The 22,318-nt window shown below is 39.1% G+C and overlaps 1 protein-coding gene across 2 annotated transcripts in view; it reads right to left on the minus strand.

Moving 5' to 3' along the window:
• ARHGEF18 (Rho/Rac guanine nucleotide exchange factor 18) overlaps positions 1-22,318 on the minus strand; it is a 51,891-nt gene that overhangs the window by 10,357 nt on the left and 19,216 nt on the right. For both annotated transcript variants that reach the window (XM_009284026.1, XM_019473333.1), the window contains 15 exons: positions 16,230-16,297; positions 14,609-14,672; positions 11,371-11,515; positions 10,436-10,548; positions 10,134-10,274; positions 9,389-9,639; positions 8,532-8,657; positions 7,148-7,265; positions 6,466-6,714; positions 5,530-5,606; positions 3,089-3,267; positions 2,597-2,688; positions 2,105-2,293; positions 1,312-1,449; positions 138-259 (listed from right to left, as the gene is read on the minus strand). In XM_009284026.1, the coding sequence (XP_009282301.1) occupies positions 138-259; positions 1,312-1,449; positions 2,105-2,293; positions 2,597-2,688; positions 3,089-3,267; positions 5,530-5,606; positions 6,466-6,714; positions 7,148-7,265; positions 8,532-8,657; positions 9,389-9,639; positions 10,134-10,274; positions 10,436-10,548; positions 11,371-11,515; positions 14,609-14,672; positions 16,230-16,297 (2,072 nt within the window). The remainder of the gene's footprint in view (positions 1-137; positions 260-1,311; positions 1,450-2,104; positions 2,294-2,596; positions 2,689-3,088; positions 3,268-5,529; positions 5,607-6,465; positions 6,715-7,147; positions 7,266-8,531; positions 8,658-9,388; positions 9,640-10,133; positions 10,275-10,435; positions 10,549-11,370; positions 11,516-14,608; positions 14,673-16,229; positions 16,298-22,318) is intronic.

Genomic DNA, 22,318 nt, shown 5'->3' on the forward strand with positions numbered 1-22,318 from the left:
ATTTGACAGACGGAACTCTGTTACAGTCTAGCCCTACCAGCTATTACGACTTTTAACGTTGCGAAATTTGTTCTGCACCACTATTACGAGGAGGAACACGAGGAAATGCATTTAAATCATGCGTAAGCCCAACATACGGTTTGAGATCCTTCTTCTGCATCAGAAGGGAGGTCATGGAGTTGCACATCTGAACTTACTGCAGGGCCCCTCCAGTCCCACTGTCTCTGGTCACCACCACTGTTCTTCCTAGAAGTACCACCTGAAAGAAGAGTGGAGTATGAGTAGCTCACACCGGCACAGGGCCTGTGAAAACTCACTGCATAACAGAGCAAGCAGAAAAAAATTGTGACTTTGAAGTTAGAACCAATATGCAACTGTATGGCTTATCCATGCTGATTCAAAGTGGAAGAGCAGACAACAGTGACAAGTAGGACTGCTCAAAAAAGTGTAAAAACTTGAGGAGAGTGGGTTAAGATAAACAGGGAGAGTAAGTTCAAGTTACGTTATACTATTTTAAGTGAAGCAACCACAATGTATGCATGAAAATTATCATCTGTGGGTACCAGAATTGCAAGCTCATAACATGGAATACTTGTTAGCAGAAAAGTTCTGTTCAAAGCAGCACCACTGTAAGCATGGAAGGAGGTAGGGGGAGATAGAAACCATACTGTATAAAGTACCTATAGTGTGACAGACATATAGTCTTTCAGAGACAAGGGAAAGAATTCTAGAAATTAACAACCAGTGAAATGAACACCTTTTTATTTTTCAATAAATGCATGAAGCAAAAATGGAGATAAATAGTGTCTAGTATTTCCACTTATTTCATTAATTAACTGATAAAGCATCTGTGCCAAAAGGACAATTTATGTTATCTAAGGATTCAGCAATCCTTTAGTGACTGTGCAGATACAAAAGAAAGTGGAAAAAAGTTTTCATGATTCAATAATAAAAACAGGCAGCTGAATTCAAATTTCCTAGGTTTTCAGGTCAAGCTTCCCCCTCCTCAAAAAAATAATTAAGATTCTGTGTGGAATTGTGGTAATTAGAAAGTATGGGTTAAGGTAATGCCCTTAGCATAACACCAACTGAGAGCTCTATTCTGCTCTCTAGTGTTGGCATCGGAAGCAAAAGATGCAACATGATAATACCACATGCTAGAAATTTGCTCTTATCCTCCTCTTAGAGCCTGGTGAAGCTTCCTTATATCAGAGCCTCACTTAATTCATTGTTCTTATCTCATTCTCTGTACAGAGAAGCACAGTAAAGAGCTAAGAAGCTCAGAAGAATGCTGAATGGTCCCTTTCTTACTTTTATTTGAAATTGAAGGACTACTGTCATATCCTCCGAAGGTCTCTGCTCTCCTGGGGAGTCCTGACCCAGCACCATCTTCAAACTGACAGGATCCATTGCCTAAGTGAGTGAAGATAAGGTTCTGGAGATTTTCAGCTAGGAAAGAGGAGAACATGTCGTGTAAACAGCCATGTCTTCGCAGCAAGACAAGTGCTAACAAGTTTAAAAAAAAAATTTCAACTATCACGTACATGAAAAGATCGGGCAGTTTGAAAGATTTCCTGCAGTACAGATGAATTTTCCTTTGTGACTAGCTCTTTACGACAGGCTTTCGTATTGCACATATAAAGATGACCTCTTCCTTAATTGCAAGTTAGATTATCAAGCCTTGAGTGGGTTTTTTTTGTTTGGTGCTTTTTTTCCAAAATAAAAATTATGTTTGTGCTTATTTTTTTTCTAAATATACTATCCAGGCTATTTTAATCTATAACCCTCATGTAATATTGTATTTCAGGATTGGTGTATTATTAGAGCACTTAGTTACCCATCTGAATAGACTCATCCTAAGACTCCACTGGTTGATCCTTAAAAATAAAAAAATCCAAGCTGTGGAGAAGGTTCCTCTACCTAAAAACACAGGTGCACTTTACCTATCTTGCAGATTGGTTCTGAGAATAAGAAGCCTGAACAGTGTTACACAAAAGTATTATGTTTTTACAGGATGATTTTCAGGATCTGTACTTAGATCCTACGTGCTTATCCCCACCCCTGCATCTGAGTGAATGCGTACACATTCCCAAATTGCATTTACCTTCTGTCACTGCGGACTTCAAAATAGCCTCTCCTTGCAGATTTTCTGAGATATCCCCCCGAAGAAGTAGCCTAGATCGGGATCCTTGGGAATGATCTTCAAACCCATTCATTTCAGACATTTCTAGATAAATCTGTTGCTTCTCAGTTAGACTTTGCATAATCAGGTCATCTTTCATGTTCAAACGCTCTAAAGGAAGAAACAAACTCAGTTCTGCCTTCCTAATCACTGTCCGAGTACAATGTTCAATTTGGAAGATTATTATTCATTTTACGGTCAGAGCATCAAATGCAGAGACACAATTAACAGTTAAGGGGAAAACTCATGGAGCATACAAAGCTTCTTAGACTTATTTAACTTAACTATTTCTATATAATCTTGCAATATTATGAAGGACAAACTTGATCACATCATGTGATAAAAGAACAAGACAGTCAAAAATCAAAAGTGATGCTGAGAAGCAGTTCGTGGAATACATAACTAAGTCATTACCTTGAAAATCTTTTAACTTAGCAGCTCTTGCTTCAGCCAGCCTCCTCTCTGCTTCAGGTTCATTAAATGTTCCTCCTTCTTCATCAGGACAGCTGTACAAAGGGGGAGACAGACATATGTTTGATTTGCGCATTAAATAACTTAAAACCATCTCAGGATTCAACCTGAAGCTTTTGCCTAGGATGTGGTTTATCTTGTTTGTTAATCTTCCTCCCTTATCCAAAGCCCTGTTGCATTTGACATCAGTGAACCAAATTTTTTGTTTATTTAAAAAAAAAAAAAAAGCAAAATAAAGTCTTTGGCTGGTTTTTATTGCATCTTTATGAGTGGCTTCTACCCAACGAACACAAACAGAATTGCATGCTTCAGTCTTACAAAGAAAGTTTAGGAACAGTCAAATGTATTTTTACGGCAAATTTACACCTATGAGTCCTGCAAAGGGAAGACTGATGGGCAAGAAATCAAGCCCTCTGACTTTCACTCATAATTTACCTTTCCACAGCTCTGCGGATGTGTGCCATCCAGGAATTCCTCTCCTCTTTCGAGCTTGTGTGAATTTCATACATTTCTGGTCCTTTTAAGGAAGCGCTAATTAAGAACATTGCCTTTTCCTCATTAGCTACCTCTCTTACAATCAACTTTTGCAATGAGATAACTGGTGGTTTAGAGTCCTGTAAAACAAAATATAATTTATTGCACTACATTATATCCGTTCTTTAGGGTTTGTGTTTCCTAGCTCCCCCTGTCTTGCTACTTATACAGGGCTACCATGAGCCATAACATGGCAACACTAACTTTATTGCTATGGCCTCTTCACATGACACTTTCGACATTGTCATTTTTTGCTCATCAACCATAGATCAAAACATAGAATGAAGAATGTATATTCCAAAAACAAGAGGTCTTGGTACCTGATTGAATATTAAAGCATGTATCAATTTAAACACCTGAGGATTCCCACTGGGTCCCAGAAGTCAAGAACGGGCTCAAAAAGTTTGCTCAAAAAGAGACAAAAACAAAATTTGAAAAAGAAAACAAAAACCTTAATGACACATGTGAAGTGAAAGAAGAGAACAAAAGGAAGTGTTTTAAGTTCTAAGTTGGCAAGTTAGCTACAAAAGAAATAAAAACATAACACAGAGGTGTTACAGGGTGCCATCAGGCCCTGTGAATAACAAAACAAGGTGACAGATAGCATATTGTATAACTGAGGATTAACTGGATTAGCTGTCAGTCTTTGCAATGAAAACAAATTTACAGGAGGGATATTAGTTACTAAAAACCTATCCACGCTTCACACAGCACAGGTCCAACATATGTAGCCTAGAAAGATCCTCCCCAGAAGAAAACAGCTCTTTGTAACTGCTGAACCTTCACAGCATAATCTAGAGTGATGATAAGAAAACTGAACTGTGAAACAGACACTAGGTTTTGCCAACTTCTCTGAGCAGCTGTACTGCAATTCAAGCCATGAACAGAGGTCACTGGAAAAACAGAATCACTGAGCAGATCTCTTTGCTCCTCTCGCTTGATTTATCTATGGTGAAGTGATATCTAAATTTCAGATGAACTGTATACACACAAAGATGCAAAAAATTGATCAGTCTATAACTGCAGAGCATGTTACTGGAGGGGAAAGAAAAAATCCACCATGTAGCAGAGATCAGCTTTTGGGGACTGTCATAAGCGACTGTATGATATGTGCTCACAGAAAAGTTAAGTTACTAGGGGACATATAAACCAGGGCATTACCTTGCAGTGGAACAGCTATAACTAAGAACATGTATGCATGCTCTTACTTCTTGGGAACAATGCTTTAGCCTCAATGTAAACTACTCACGCTTGCCTCAAAGTAACGGCAGTCATATGGAAACCTGCCACAACAGTCGAGACGCTGTACATTAACAGTATGTTTTTCCCCCTCTATGAACTTGCTCTTCTCCTCATAGCTCAGATGCGTTTTGGAAAACAGGGCAGAATTAGTCTATCAGAATCAATGTCATAAAATAAATTATTGTTCAAAGATTCACCTAAGGCTGTTCAAGAGGAAGCAACTTCCAACCATGTTGATTTGTGAAAGTACCCCCATTCTGTGCATTAGAAGATGGTTAATTTGAAAAGCAGTTGCTTTTACAGCCCTGAGGTCACCAAAATAGCTTTCGCAATTAGAATTCAGCTCTAATGTTAGTGTCTTGAAAAAAAAATACATCCAAGAAAACAATTACATAAAACAGTTTCTCTGTTACTGGTTCTATTACAGCCATAACTGAACTAGATCAGGACAAAATGTACACAATTAACTGCTCTGAGGATACCTGTGGAAATGCCCTAGAAAAGCAAGCGAATCCACTGAGTGTTCGAGAGTGCTGCAGTAATTACATTTGCATTTAGTGCTTATTACATTTCCTTCAGGAAAGTTCTCTGCCCCCAGTAAATCTTAGGCTACTATGACCATGGTTATCATGTCCCTAATTGAAATGGAAGATTCTTTCCCTTCACATTAGCAAACAGAAGCAGACCTTACTTGCAAGTGCCTTTCAAAGCACAGTTCTAGCATGTTTAACATATATGACTTGTATAAAATAGCAGCCTAACAAAGTTCAGTGAAAGGAAAAGTCACAGCACAAGAAAAGGAGAAGCAGTGAACCTCAGAACATGCTCAGGGCATCAGAAAACTACAGATGTGGCAGCTCGAACCGGCTGATGCAAGGGAACACGATTTTGCGCTAAGAGACAGTGGGAGGGATTCAACAAATACCAGAACTGCTTCAGAAAATGTGATTCTATAATAGCAGGCTGGTTTATTAACTTAATTTTCCTTCTGAACCTACCATAACAAGTATCTAACATCTCTAACTGTATTTCTTCTGTAGTTACTGTCACTTTCATAAATACTCTAAGTGAATGTATTAAATGAGGAAAACAATACCTACCACTGATGCAAACGTATATTTTTGGTCCTTTTCTTGTAAGAGCAAGAGCACATCAGTTAACAGGACTGCCAGAATATCTACAGTAACAACAGAGAAAAAAAGAAAAGAAAAAAAAAAAAAAAAAAAAAGCAGATTTTAAAGCACAAAGACTGGTCCAGACTCAAAAATCACTTGACTTAAATTTCCTGTGGGTCAGGGAATAGCACGTCAGCATTTGCAATATTGGGTCTGCTACTGCCTTCCACTTAGGTTGTCCACAGACAGCTTGCAGTCGTGCAGAACCAGCACAATACAAATAGAGCTGATTTAAAGCTTGAAAACACCTACATAGGCACCCTACACATCGACTCAAACACTCACGAGGGAACATGTCTCCCTCAACAGCAGATTCTTCTGGAACTGCAGACGTTCACAGTACCACCTGCTCTTGGCTGCATTTTATGTACCATCGAAGCTTCTCCTTGAACACTTGAGCGATGAAGCTGTTAAAATATTCACCGATGGACACTGTTTTGATTTTCTGGCAAAACAGATATTATGCAGAATGAAGGTGTCATGGGGTTGACACGATACAATTTTTCAAAGTGTGAACCAGAGCTCGCACAAGATAATGCCTTTCCACAGGAGACTACGTCAGTGTGACTCAAAGCTTTGTCATCTATCTAAAGACCTCCCTCTTGAATTGGAAAGCAGATCAGACAGATAATAAGCAAACAGCAGAAGGAACTTATCATGCACCGTTATAGAGATGCTTATTGGACAAGCCAAGAATAGAACAAGTGCTATTTTCTCCAATATCCTATTAAACAAGCAGGTTATTGTCATCTTATTTTATACTCAATCAATCAGTAATAAACAGTTACTAAAAAAATAAATAATAATTAAAAAAAAAATTCTTGTTTCCTAGTTGTACTTTTCCCCTTCCTGGTCCTTTACCTTTGAGTCGCCCTGATGCAGCTTTCCAATACAGCAACCCATCCAGCAGAAGCCGCCTCTGTCCCATGTCATCCTTCCGGAAGAAAAGCCCATTCTTGCATTTCCCAGAGGATTTTAGCTCCATTTTATGCATAATCTCTTTAAGGCGCTGCCCCTTCTCGCACTCATTTACCATGGCATCTACATGAGTGATTGTGTCCTTAATTAAACTAAGGGCCTGGGTCAGTTCTTCATAATCTCTAGTTCCAGCTAAGAGAAAAGAGTAGCAGTCAGTCACATTTTCAACTCTGGAATGCAAGATATGAGCCACCCAAACATATTTTAACATGAAGGTTCCATACTGCACATCTAACGGTATTTCCTAAGAGCTTAAGTTTAAAAATAAAATGAAATAAAATAAAATATCCTAAAGCTCTAAATCTCTAATGAACTGACAGGCTTAACTACTATGGTTTTGTGGTTGCAGACTTGAAACTGAATGCTGCTCTTGACCCTCTGATGAGGTGAGGCTGATCTGGATCTGCATCTAGAACGGCATCTTCAGCTAACAAAGAAGTGAGAAAGCAGGTATAAGGCAGTACCAGCCTGTCCCTCCTTGTCTGAGGAAAGAACATGCAAAACACGGGAGAAAAAAGGATCAGCAGACAAATGTGAGGCTTCTAGGAAAGATTAAACAACCTACCTTCTGTATTCTGAATAATACGTTCCACCAAGACTGGATATTTGGTGATGCGCTGTGTAACTAGAAGGATACACTCCTGAACACCAAGTCTCCTCACAATGGAACAGTTGCTGATTTTCTAGAAAACAAGACAGACTCATCACACCCATTGTATATATTTTGCTCTTCTAACTCCCTCGCCTCTCCATTCACACATTTTCTGTCTCAAAACATTTTTGTACAATTAGGCATAGCACCACAAGATTAGCTGCACTCTTTTACTAAAGCAAAACTCCTGATAACATCAAAAAAATTGCTTTTATTACTGGAAAATATTTTCGGTATTATTTTCAACTACTGTTAACTAAATCTGGAGCCAAGCAGAGAAAGTCCCAAATGTGAACCGTTTGACTGCCTATTTGCTAACTGATTGCCTTTTATAATAGGATCAGTCCTTACATACATAGAAAACTACTATATTTTAAAATGAGACCCAACCACCTAACAGCCAAATTAGGCCAATAATGAGTAAACTAAGTGCTTATTTTACCACTGTATGTTCACCAGTAGGCTGATCTACAGAAACACATTTCTGTTCAGAAAGGGAAGACTGTAAAGCATCAGAATCCCACTAGTTAGCCTGACTGCAGGTACAGAACAATCCTGACAGCAGAATACAGTACCGAGATCTTTCTTTACAAGGACTGAGGCTATATATTTTAAAACTCTGGACACTTATTTAGTTCCGTGAAAGTAAAGGGTTCTCACTTTTAAAGACACCTAGTTAAGAAGAGCTATAAGTATAGAACTATGTTGGAAAGTTCACACAGTATCACTTACTGATGACTGGAAAATGAGAATACTTAGGACTGTGCAATGCCATCTGAGATTCAGGTTACAGGCTTCCACTTTGGCCGTGTCTCTTCAGCCCTTCCTATTAATTGCACATTACAGTGTACAGCAGATAAACAAACCACCCTGGAGCCAATCTTCTGGTTTTGGAAAGATGACGCAGTGGGCAAAACTTGACTAAGAGTACCTGCTTTTTCTATAGCAGTTCATCGACAGCATTTATCATTGATTTAATTTATTATCAAGCCAATTTACAAAGACGGCCACACAGCAGGGCAGTCAATGATAGAACCATGAACAGAACAAATACTCTGTTCCCCAGCCCTACGTGCTCTCAAGAGCCTGCCTCAAATTAACACCTGCTAATTGTGGCTTTGTGTCCAAACAGCTCAAAAGATCTAAAATACAAGAAGCTAACAACCCATCAAATAACGAGAACGTGCCTCTAACCCTGCTCATTCAAATTTAAGAGATCTTCAAGTACAAAATAAAACCTAAAGCAGTCAAGTATACTTTGCACAGTCAGAATGGGAGACTTCTGGTTGTTGTTTACCTTTATTAAGTTTTGGAACTTCTTATTGCTTTGGAACAGGTCTTTATAGTGACTAACAGCTTCATTGTGTCCACAACAGAACACACCGTATTTTTCTTTCATTCTCTCCCCATTTTCACCTGAAAACTAATTGGAAATATAAGAATGAAAAACATGACTCATTAAGAGTAAACCTACCTCCACTGCAAGACTCAGGTTTAACATGGTTTTATGGTAACTGATTTCTGAGACATTTCTTCAATATTTCAATTTCTTCTGTACCAGAAATGAGAGATTTATGCAGTGTGACATCTGAGAGCTTGGAATACCACAAGATAACCAAATATTAAATGATGGTTGTCATTATGAGAAGTTTAAAAAGGATTTCTGGGCCTCTGCACTTAAAAAGACTGAGGACTGTAAAAGGTGAAGGGCAAAAACTGGTCACGATGTATGAAAGAAATTGTATTAAATCCATACCAGAACGGGTGCTAAAGCTGTAATGAGTTCAAAGGATCTTTACTGCATTTTTAAAAGGTCAGAACCAAGAAGCCTGGCATTAAATGCAGGAGAGCCACGTTTGGGATGGACACCAGCAATATGTTACTTCACTTTTGGAACAGATGAAAAATAGAAGCAAACCATCTGTAGTTGCATATCCCACAACATGCATAAGCACATGCCCAAAGAACATTTAATGAACATTTCCTATTATTTGTGACCAGATATGTTCCTGAGAGTCACGCTCACACATTACACTGGGAAGATAATCTTATACCTGGTATTAAATCAATCTTTACATAACATAACTTTAACCTTACAGTTAGCTTTTTAGAAATTTAACAGTGTCAACAACATTGGTAGAATTTAATTCACACCTGTTTTACCAAGAGGTCTCCAATGTTCTGGATTGTATAATTTCGGTCACTGCCTTCTTCCAAGGATTCCTTTCGTCGCTCCTTTAATTGGAGCAGAAATTGCCCATGCATCTCCAGCAGCTCATCCACACAGGGGAAGAGCTTGTTGATGACTGCATTTGGGAACTGCAGTTCCTCTCTCATGGCTTTGGAGTATACCTTCAGCATTATTTTCAGTGTCCTAACATGGTGCATTTCAGTCTGCATTAGTTCTGGGCAAGGGGAAATAAAAAAAAAAAAACCACACAAAAACAAACAGAAGTCATTTGTGTGCTGTGCAGTGACTAGTGAGATATAAAAGAGCAGGCTCCGAAAGCCACCATCTTTTGCACCACCACCTTCTTCACCGCAATCTTTGCATCGCTGACGTGAAGCTCCTAAATTTGCCCTGTTTAATCTCCCAACCAAACAGTGACTGACCCTACTTATTTAACGACATCTCCCAGTTGCAGTTGAGCTATTCCCTAATTGTATAGCTGGGCTTTGCTGCTTACACAGGCATACTGAAAACTATGCGTTGCTTAAAATCGTTAATAGGAGGACTTATGCACACTAAGACAGGTAATAGACTTGAAAGTCTTCACTCAATTTTAGTTTTCAAGCACAAGTCAAAATGGGAGCCAACAAAAATGATTTCTGCTTTGTTTCAAATCAGTGGATAGGAATATAAAATAGGAAGAGTTATAAGAATAACGAATAGGCTTACCATAAATGACATCTTGCCTTTTTATAACGTCTTTCTTTTGCCTTTTTGCATAAGGCTGTTCCACTGCAACACTCCAAGACTCTGCCTCAAACTCATGAGCATCTGTTTCTATTTCACTTCGGAGGGATACAGAATATGCATCTAGACCAAAAGCACATTCAATTTCAATTATTATTAAATTGTTTCCCACCATATCCCTCATTACCATCATTAACAACAACAAGAGTAAAAACATCTCAGTGCTGCCTTAAGACCGTGTAAGAAATTGCATAAAAATCCTGAAAAGCACAGAAATTCCATACCTTCCAGAAAAATGGAGTCTGCTGTTGAAGGTGCAAGTGAGACAACATCATCTGAAGTCTGCTTAAATTTTATAAAGCCTGAATCCCCTTCATCCATGTCTCCTGAAATTAGCCTAAATGGCCAAAGAAATTAGACCAAGAGACCAAAACAGAACATTAACATTTTTTTAAGTTGCTTGACAAAAAAACCCCCCAAAATCCAACTACTTTAACATGCATCTTTCCTAAACTATAGTGCAATTAACTTAAAATAAATATATAAAAGCTATCATTGCACCCCAACTTTAAACAGTCAAATCAATTTAGCAACTCCGTGACTGAAATATTACAGTTTTAATTAGAGCAGCATGAGCAAGTATGTGACTTCTGATATGACATTTTAAAAGACATCACCTAGTGACAAGCCACAGCCAGTTCAGAGTACAAAGGGCATTTTCACTGAGAAGGGAGTGTAACTGTGGCACATAAAAAGTAAACAACTACTTAAAACAGCAGATAGCTTGGAATTCGTCTACTATTTTAATCAAGGTATCCTGCAATTTAAAACACTGCTGTCCCCTACACTAGTCAGAACTAGCACAACCTAGAATAACTGAACTCAGAAGAGATTACTGAATTTCAACAAGTCTGAAGACAAATATACCCATGAAAACCACAATCTGGACAGAGATACTCAAATACGGCCCTATTTTATATGATACCTTTTGTGACATAGTACAGAGGGACTAAAGACAAGGTGATTTAAGCAAAAAAACCCATAGCTTACTGTTCAGGGAGATGAATTTCCGCATTAAAAGCTCAATAAATCTCTTTCGAGCTTGAAAGCAAATGTGAGTTCTTGCTTTAGTTCTGTAATTGTTTCTCTTTTCACACTGGGGGGGAGTGGGTGGGGGGCAGCAGAAGCTAGTGAATTAGAAGAGAAGCAGTTTACTTACCCAAATTTATTAACAGCTCCAGCAGTATTCAGTGAAGACTGAGAATTTCCTCTTTGGGCGATAGTCATACCGAGATTCCGTGATAGTACTGGGGTGCCATCCGGTCCCAGGAGAAGACTTCGGGGCTGCTCCTTCAAAGAAGCGGCTAGAGAGGCAAAAATTGAATTGGTACTCAGAAAATGAGGCGTACACTGCAGATCGCCTGCTCTCAAACCTCTCTCTGAATGCGGACGGAGAACAGACAGGATCTTGGATGTCAAGAGCTCATTGTCCAAAAAAACATTCTCATTCCATTTTCGTGAAAAGGAACCACAAAAAGACAGCTCAGGATGAGCTGGAATTGTATTGCTTCTGCCACTGCTTTTTGAATTTGTATTCCCCATGCTCACTACTGGCTGCCCTCAGACTTGGCACAGTAAAGTGGCCCCAGAGATGCGCTGTTTTTATACTACCTGTGATCCTTCTAGAAATGTAAAGCTGCCACTTAACTTACTGTATTGGCTAAATCAGCAGGTCTGAAGTGCAGGAAATTGGTCCCTACTGTGCCCATTTAGTGTGGAAATTGCAAAGTATCTTCTCCTTTAGTAAAACACCAGAACCTACACACAATTATTCACACCCTACCTTATAAGGGCACAGAACATTTCATGGCAAACAAGAAAAATCTGAGATCACATAAAAACCACAAGTTCTTTGCAATGCTTATTGCTACACAGTGATTTATATCTGCATGCACACACACTCTACGTAACAGATACCAGAGCTAAATTTAATTTTAATACTGCAGCTTTTTAATGCTTTTTAAATCTAGACAGACTGTGAACTGGAAAGATATTTAAAACTTTAATCACTATTACACAATACATGGAAACCTGTAATAGACTTATAAAAAATGGATACAATTATTTAGCGCTAATATCTGTAATGAATGATAAGGAACAGGAGACAAAATACATCCTTTCAAAAAAGGAACTTCAGGGAAGTCGAAGATGAAGAATCAGCTACAAAATCTTTAAAACTTATCACTGACAAGGTCTGCAGCTGCCCTTTTTTCAAAGTGCTTTTAAGGACATGGGAGTGGAAGAGATCTCGTGGATCCTTGAACCCAGGACTCTGCCACTGCAAGGAAGCTTTGTCTTACACCCAGACCGAACTCCTCTTCCAGTACTGTGGCTGGGAGGCTGCTTCAGGACCATGCTGTTGTAGCCGTTCAAGAAGGTCTGGTTCCCAGACAAGGTTTATGCATCGCCAATTTACAACTTTTCTTGTAAAAACACTGGTGTCTACCCATCCCCAAAAGCTCCCCTTTCTTAGTCTGCACTCCTCGGCGTACCTCCACTAACAATCATCTCTCCCTCCACTTCTGCCTTGCTCAACCAAACGCAGCTAAATCAAGGTATTCGTGTTTCTTCTCATAAAACAGGTTTTTCCACATTTCTTGATATCCCATACTCTACATCTGCTTGTCTCTCATTTCACCTTCCGTGAAACAGTTGACTAGAATCATATTAGGGCTGCAGGGGAGGATTCATCAATGACATTTAATAGAAATTATATCACCACATCTTTTCCTGCTGGAAATACCTTTCCCAATACCTGTTTGGGTTTGAAATCTCTTGGCTACACATGCAGCACATTCTCAGTCTACAGCAAACTGGGTAAACTGAGTCCTCTTCCATCGTCTCCAAGTGATGAGCTCCAAGCCCGTTGTCCCAAAAGAGGAGACTAAGTAGGTATTAGCAAGATTTGTAAAGGCGGATTTCTTAAACAAAGGCTTAATAATAAATGCCCTCCCGTTTCCATCTGGGGAAGTACTGAAATCAGCAGCCATCAAGTTCTCTTTCTGTGCTCCACAAGCCAAGAACATAAAGTTCTGTTTCACGATGGTAGGCCAAATCTAAAAATCTCCAGAGGCAAAACATGGGGAGAGGGATGGGGGGACACAACCAACACAGTTCATACCTTTCTTAAAATGTATTTCTCTTTTATGTTGATACAATACCTTTGGCTTTTTTTGCTGGGCACTGCAGTCTGCAGTCTTATACTGTGGGTAAAGACATACGATGCCCATGCTATTAGCTGTTCCTTTAACTTCCAGCTTCTGCTTTTGACTATGGAAAATAAGTACTGGCTGCCTAGCAGAGTCTGCACCAACAAAAAGCCATTTTCTGAGTTCAATTAGCACTGTCTGCACACTGCTGAGAGTCCGTATCGATCGCTGTTAACCTACCACACCAGACCAGACTGTATACCACAGAGCTGTTTCAACGACAAGCCCTACAGCCAACTTTTCCCATTTTCATTATTCCTTATTGTTTCCTATTTTAGCCTCTGCACTTTCCCCTAAATGCACAAAAACATTCTTGCTAATGCAAAGAACCGCTTGCCTTCTTATAACAGTTATTCCCTTTGCGCTACCTCTTGGTAAGAATCATTTCATAAAGAAGTACACCTTGCAATGCAAGTCAAATGATACCTAACAAAACCATGAAACACACATAGTAATATCGGTCATTCATGTCAACTGTATTTCTTACAGCCATCAAAGCAACCAAACGGACCAACTGCAAGGCAGAAAATAATTCTGCTCTAGTCACGGTCAATCATCTGAGAGCCAAGAAGCCTGTCCTGTTAATGCAGACCTCCTAACGTCTACAAATTAAAATGCCATTTAAATCATACACCTGTGGCCGCAATGGTCTTTTCCAGTAGCAAAAAGCTATTTCAAAGCCTATGCTGCAATAGAGCTGTTCTTTCTTCCTTGTTTTTTTCTCCCATATCCCTTTTCCCACTTTGTTTCAACAAAGATTTATGTTCAGACCATTAGTGCTAGCTTGTCTTAGAGATTTCTAGCAACCACTAGCTGCAGCCAAGTTTTAAATAGACAATTATGAAAATCTGATGTAAAACAAAGTTCACAGTTCTAGTCTTTTCAGAGGCCAGAGAATAGACAATCAATGAAAATCTAGCTTATTGATCCCTTTTCACCATGATATTTTGAGGTTACACAGCAAGAAGGTATAAAGAAAAATAAAAAGATAAAAAGATAAAAACACACAGGAGATTGCTAGGAGCCTCTAAGCCATTCCCAATAGAAAAAAAAATGAAGCCATCTTATTAAAAGAGACCTTTTCTATACTTCAATAACACACTGTGTATAGCCTTTAAAACATATTAAAGAAAAAAATACAATCGAACAGATAAGCCTTGAGCACAGAAATCATTCTTTAGTACAAACCTGGGGAAATGCACTGGGGCGAACTTTGTGGAGATCCAGAAGGTCTGTGCTGCAAATCTTTCTGCTATAGGAAAAAATACAATATTCTTACACATACAGACCAAACTTTCAGTCCAAAATGAATCATATTTTTCCTATCATATAGCACTAACTGTAAGTGAAGCTGTATACTGAAAGTATAAAAGATTTGACACAGTAACAGTTTTGATTTTTTCACATTCCATATAGACATTAACACTTTGTATAAAAATCCCATCAAGTATAAACCAGACTGAAATAAAACCAAAAATGAAGTTACAGCTGAATTAAAGCTATGATCATAAATAATTTATTAAATGAAAGCAAACCCTTTATGTAGACAGTCTTCACCTACACTTTTTTGCCATTTCGTTTACAGCAATACTAACTAAACTAACCCAGCCAGTTTCAACCAAAATTTAGACTGCCCATTTTAAATTGCATCTTTGGTCATCTGCACAACTTTCTCGTTCTTACAACGCTAGGATATTACAATTCATTGAGATACAATTTATCTAAGATGCCAAGAAATTAAATAAGTAATACAGTCTGTAACAAATGGCTTTTGGGGAGTCTTGCTTCACTTTGAGGATCTCATTTCTGACTTCATTCCCCATATCATTTTGTGCTACCGCTCCCTCTTTGCTCTCTTCAGGAGGGGTTTGTAAGGGCTGATTCAACCATGAAAGTTTGGGAGACGGTAAAGAGTGGAAATGAAAGCATCAGAGCAAGTGAATTTTTAGGTTTAAAAGGAAAATGCACAACGCCTCGATAAGTTTAGAAGTATATATCAAAAACCGCACGAGAACATTTCTGCCCTCAGAAGAGTTACATTCTAAATCACCAACAGTTGAAAGCACTTTCTCTAATTGCCCAGGTTTGAGCTGTTCTGCTCTCTCTTTTCCCCCTCATAGTACTCCCTAATCTGCTATCAGTCTCTGAAATCATCAACACTTGCAGGTTAAAACAAACTAAAACTCCCTCAAGTATAATTAGTTATAAGGAGGAAGAAATGATTTTCAAAACCAATACCAGAATAAAAAGACCGACAGATAGACAGCTACCTGAAACCAACCTGTGACCTTACATGCAATCACAGGCACCACGGTGACACAGATAAAAAATGAACAGCTTAGCAAGGTATAAAGTTCATCACAGTTCAAAAATGAAATCGCTTATTCTGCATTGCTCAGCTTATAAATAATACGTAACTGTTATAACCAAATTCCCCTCCACCCCTCACACTCTTCCATCAGCTTTGAGATGGCACAACCTATTAAAATACAGCGGCATAAAATTCAGTGGTACCATACAACTCAATTATGTTCCCAAAAAGAGTGATGAGCATTCTTATAAGGGTTAGTCACGGTTCTGACAGACACAAGCAATGGTAAGTAATTTTCAGTACAGCAATAAAATGTTTCACTTTTTTTTCCCTATATACATTGTCATAAATTACTACAGTGACAAATTAATAACTTTTTGATGTCTTGAAGATGTGGGGCACGACTCTGTACGGATGTAAATTAAAACGCTCGCACTAAATTAAACTTACTATGTCAAGCACTGTTATTATAAAAGAAGAACAAATTTTAAAACCCACCTTGGGTCTGATGCTGCTGCATTCAGCCAGTAAACTCTTGCAGTTCTTATGGACATTCACTGCACAATCTGAAACACACACATAAACAAAGCCTTAAATTATTCTTGTCATTCCCATCTAGGGAAAGGAAGAGTGGCACATAGAAGATCTTAATTTTGGAAGAGATGCAAGTAAGCTCAGGTGTTTCAGCTAGCAAACTTGTTGTGCATGTTCTGTGCTTGATTTTATGCCAAATACTCAAGCTTTTTCAGTAAGACTCAGAATCATTGATAATGCAATTCACACATGCAAGCACAAAGAGATACTACTGAATGCACTAACAGTGTTATGCCTAATCTCCACTCAACCAGAGCACTGCTTTCCTCATCTTTGCAAAGGTTATTTCCATGTCTCACAATTCAAAATTGGTACCATTCAAGAAGGCAACAATTTTTTTGGCTCCATAGGAATAGCTGCCTTTCTGCACAGAGTATTAGTAGGAGCTGAAGTAACTACGGTAAAGTTCAAAACGCACCACAGATTCATCAGAGCATTATCACCATCAGAGCATTACCACCTTTCTAGCTTCACAAAGGAAATGTTTCCAGATAAAGGAACTAAAGCAGCCCTCTCTCACCCAAAAGGCCTAAACCCATTAATAATACAGTAACATCCAATCTCTTTTTTTCCTTATAATAACTACTGCTTGAGAAAACAGGATGACAACTGGTAGCGTCAAATATTTTCTACAGTCTTTCTGCCCATCTATAAAATAAGATCCTTCATCAAAAGCAGAAGCAGGACACCAGCAACTCAGACAGTAAAGGAAACCAGGATTTGTTTCTTCTGATATATTTCAGGCATGCCTGTTAAAAGAGAAATAGAACAAAACTGGGAAGATGAACACCACATCTGCTAGAGAAAATCCTGTTTATTTTTAAAGCACAGAGAAAAAACTGTTTAAGGTCTCTTCACCCAAACAGAACTATCACCCACGCCTGGCGCCAAGACTGGTGATCTGCTTTAAGGGTCCTGGCTAATGTAGAGAAATGCTCACTTTTAAGTGTTTTCCATAATTACAGTAAAACTCTGAGAACAGGAGCAAAATGCTTACTTGGCCTTAAACACAAATAAATTAATAAAGATATAAAAACAAGACTGAGAGAAAGACTGAGTGCACAGACGCAAAGGATGCTTACATGTTACGCAACTTCCACAAGTGTTGGAAATAAGAGAAGAATAATAAGAGCAGAAGGGTACTTTGAGTGCCTGCCACACAAAAAAATTCCACAAAAATAATCACCTCCTGTAACTTCTCTCTAATTCGTGATATTTCTACCAATACTGTACCCCATGCAACAAAACAAAAGGCACTATATCTAATTTCAAATGTATGTGCCTCTGCAAATGTATGATAAAAAAGTATCAAAATTAGTCGCTTGCTAAAACTATGTAGAGGGTAACAAATATATTATTTCAGCACTGATACGGCCTCCATCTATCACCAGAAAATGAAGAGCTTGTTAAAAGACAAGCCACAACAACAAACAACTAGTTGACAATGGAAACCCCTTTCCTCCCAAGACAAAGGAGCGAACTGTAGGACAAAAATCACCACACAAAAGGAAACAGAAAAAAATTCTCCGTGACGTCAGGCTGGGTTGGATTCAAGTCTAGCTTACAGATGGGTTCCCTTCAGGGCAGAGCAGGCACACAGATGGAGGGAAGTGTTCATACAGCCACTGCCCCGCCACGCGGCCCCGCGACATCGCCTCTTCTCTTGAAAGCCACTTCATTCATCTAGAATTGTGTAATACAGTAATCTATAAACATTTCCTCAAACTTTAACTAGACATTCATATTCCCTGACATTTACATATCTTCAGTGATTACATTCGATAATTCTTTTCCTATTAATGATTAGTAGGACCAATTCTACTTCAAAAGCTTGGGTACCTTGTTAAGTTAACTGTAAAAGGAATATCAACTGAAAAATATATTTCAATTTTAAAACCATGCATTTGCTCTGTTAAAGATAACAGCTTATATCACTCTTGGTAGATATTTTTCACTTAATCAGTTGACATATCTAATAGTGCTGTGTGTTAGTTTCCTATGCTGCTGAAACACTCTTTACACAAGAGGAGAGAATATACTAGAAAACAGGAAAATGCTACAGAAAAGCCTCAGAAAACTGCAGGTGAATCCAAGGGCTTGATCCTCTAAGAGACTATTTGAAATGCAATTAACTTAATGCTTTCCAAGTGGCATTATTTTTGCCCACATAACAGAAGAGAATTTTGAAAACTGACAGAAGAATCAGACTATTTTATAAGCATCCTTAATTTTATAAAATGTGCTCCAGCTTTCTCTATTCAACACACTTTTGCGGACAGTGCTGAACCAAGTACGCTCCAATTAAGGATGAGAACAAGCATTCAAATGCTAGTGAATTTGATTTCCTTTTTCTGCATGTAAGATCTCTCTGCATTCTTTATTCTTCTGGACAGCCTCTCTGAACAGGGTGTTAGAGAACTGCAGGGGTCAAGAAAACGGCAGAGAGAAGAATGAGGGACAGAGGATAGTGAAGAAGTGACAGGAACCTGCACCAACTGAGACTGATATTTAAGAGCAGAGATAAATATGAAGGGTCATTATAGGTGTACAGAAATAATAGATATCTAACCTTAGAAAACACAGATGGGAGGGTTTTTTCCCTTTATCATAAGAGGGGGAAAAAACCCAACTCACCACAGAGACCATCCAAAGAAAAGGAGCATTGGTAAATTCAAAACTCACAAAGAAAAATATTTTTACATGTACCATCAGTAACTGGTGGCATTTGGTCTTATTCAGATCAAGAATTTGGGAAGGTACAAAAATGAAACGGACAGTTATGTCGGCAAGCTCTTCTCAAACTGGCGAGGCACAGAAGGTATTCCTGAGAAAGACAGAACTAAAAACTCAGAGCACTGCCACCCAGGCTCTTCCCTTCCTCTTCCCCATCTTCTCCTCCCTCAATCACTCACTGGAACTGCAAGAAGATTAATTTGGCAGGGAAAAACAGATCCTCCAAAGGATTTCATTTCAACACAGACTATGCAGAAGGGCCGTAGCTCTGGCTAGTGCTGAGAACACCAGTTAAGCTGCCTACGCACCTAGAAGGTGCAAGGATTTGGGTTACCTCGACTGGATGGGGACAGGACCACCACTACTAGAGCTAAAGGTACAACAACAATCGATACCACACATTGCATGGAAACTAAACAAACCCACCATCGTTGCTTCTGGGCTTAAATCAACAGTTTTGGAATTAAGACTGAGAATTTTGGGAGCATCACATTATCCCACATTTGCTTACTGCACGGACTGTCACTGCCTCTGAAGCATTTTGCATGGGCCAGTGCCAGGGATGACCTACTGCTCGTTGATAGACTGAAACAGGGGCCTCATCCAGCAAAGAAATATTTAAGACCAAGAGGCTCACAAACATCACAAAAGATTCTGTTCACGATTGAGGGTAATGAAATTAATATCTGGCATAATAAAAATCTTCCCTTATTAATGAGATGCTTTCCCAAAGGCTCACAGAAACCAGTTTACAACTTAAGAGCATTTTATTGGACAACACATTACAATGCCCAAAAGCATAACCCTGATTCACAGCATGCAAGAGGGCAACGAACCCAGCTGAAAAAGGGCAGGCGAGTACATTTTCTCCCCCAGCTGTCATACCTTCCAGTGGATGAGACACTGGCAATGTCCTATAAATGTCTTCCAGAATTGGATTCCAGGACAAATCTATGACTCACCAGATATTATGAGTATTATGACCCTGACCTTTGGTCTGGAACGGTACTGCCCAATAAAATAACTCTTAAAAGGCCATTTGCCAAAAACTACAACTAACAGTCAGATATGCTGTGATTAATCAAAAATTGAACTCCTGACTTTTTTTTGCTCAAGCACATGGTTTTTTGGCATTTTTTAAATGGCAGATTAAAAACAAACAAACAAACAAACAAACCCCAAACCAACACAACTTTAAAACAGCTAAGTTCAGACAGGGACACCTTTTAACAGTGATTCTAATGATACAAGGAGTTCAAGCACTATTCTAATGCTAAGAATATACTCACCACCTATTAAATCCAACCAGCTGAAGAGAGCTGTGGACAAAATAGTTTTCTTGTGAAATCAGTAATTTTTCTGTTTTCAAACGTCTGATGCTTCAGCAACCAAAGAGAATCTCTTCTCTCTTTACTCACCCTTACACCACACAAGATAATTCCTCTCTCTTGAACTGACAATCAGAACTTTTAGTTCTGAACAACTTGCACGTAAATGATTAATACAGAATATAAAATCTGAATTTATACATAAAGATACACAACACGACGACTGAGAAACATTTCAAACAACTACAGCATTCCAGAAAAAGCTGAGTGACTTCGTGATAAATCTCCTCAGGAAAGAGGAGGAGTTTCACTGGAACACGAAGAAGTTTCTGTATGCGGTAAATCCAGGTCAGGTATCTTCAGGAACTCAGAACAGATTTAACTTTGTCCTAGTGGCTTTGGTGACCGGTGTTTACTTGTTTTGCTAACTCACCCAACTGCATAGAGGCGGAAACCAAAAACTGGAAAGGTGCAGGGTGATGAGATACTTCACTTTCTGAAATAGAGACACTCCACGCGAGAGAGCAACACCACTAAATTATCAAGTTTCAGTGTCCCCGTTAAAGCATTCCTCTTTGTCTCCAAAAACAACCTGTAATTACTTTCTCACTGTATCTGGTTTTATCGTCAAAATATCAGATAGACGGATGAGGGGGTGGGGTTGTGTCATTCCCAACACTGCAAGTTCTGGTGGGCTTGGGGTTTTCTTTAAACACAGAAACCCAAACCAGAACAAATGAACAACTGATGTTTCTTTTTTTAAACAATGCAAAGTAAAATTAACATATTATCCTAAAAGAAATACGAGTACCATTTCAATTCTCTCACGCTGAACCCTTCCCCCATTCTATGGGAACACTACAGGACTGAAGCAGCAACTATGACAATCATAAAAGGTATTTAAAATATTTCATAGGTAAACATTAGGTGGAACTACAACACACAATGTCTGATGGCTCCTGTTTGAGAGCCATATTTCATGGGTTTATTTTTTTATCATACGAAAGAGAAACTAACTATTACCTTATAGCTTTATAAATTAACAAAAAAGTACCAAATAAAAAAGCCACCTACAAAACTCTCTCTTAAGAAGGGAGAGGGAAGGAACTGAGAAGCAGCCGTTTCTTCTCTTGGTTTTACATAGAAGACACACAGATACTACAGTAACAAAATCACAGCACAAAATCTTCTAACAGCATTCAGAAATTTTGCTTATTTATTAGAGCAGCAAAACCAAATACAGTACCAGAAACATTCAGAAAGCTATTTCTGTTTGAATCACTGCCTGTTTCCCCCCACCTCCTCCAAAATCCGTCACCGCTCCTACCAGGGTTTCCTTTCCAGCACGTACAAGCTAAGCCTACAATCTGATATTATCTCCCGCTCCTCTCCCTAATATGCCAGGGCTGTGGAATATCTAAAACAGGTCACTCATCACAACTGTGGGTAAGGAAAGTTTTCGCTATTTTTTTTTCCTAACGCATTTAAGGTCTTTTTATGTACATCCCGGACTTTTCTCACTGCTGCAGCCCCAGCACTAGTACTACGTGTGTGAGCAACCGAGAAGACAAGACGCAGGACTTCGTTATCACAAGCATAAGGATGCTCAGACTCAAGCTGTGGCGTAAAGCGAACCGCTTTCACATCAGGCTACATCAGCTCGCCTCCCTAACGTGCGCAAAGTAATATTTTATCTCCTTCTTCACCCCCTAAAAGAGAAAGACTGGATCTTCACAGGCCACGTCCTGCCCCCCAGATTAAGCCTTGAGCTGCTAACGTTGGGACGGCTATAAACCCTGCAGGATTTGTCACGAAAGGGAAGATAAACCCGCTGCCCTGGCCAAACTCTGGATCTCCTCCGCGCTGCCGGAGGAGGCCGGCGTTGTGTAACTGCCCGCTGCGGGACGTTGCTAGGCGGCGGCGGCCGGCGGG

This window comes from Aptenodytes forsteri, unplaced genomic scaffold, assembly GCF_000699145.1.
Source record: "Aptenodytes forsteri isolate BGI_AS27 unplaced genomic scaffold, ASM69914v1 Scaffold471, whole genome shotgun sequence".
Taxonomy (NCBI): Eukaryota; Metazoa; Chordata; class Aves; order Sphenisciformes; family Spheniscidae; genus Aptenodytes; species Aptenodytes forsteri.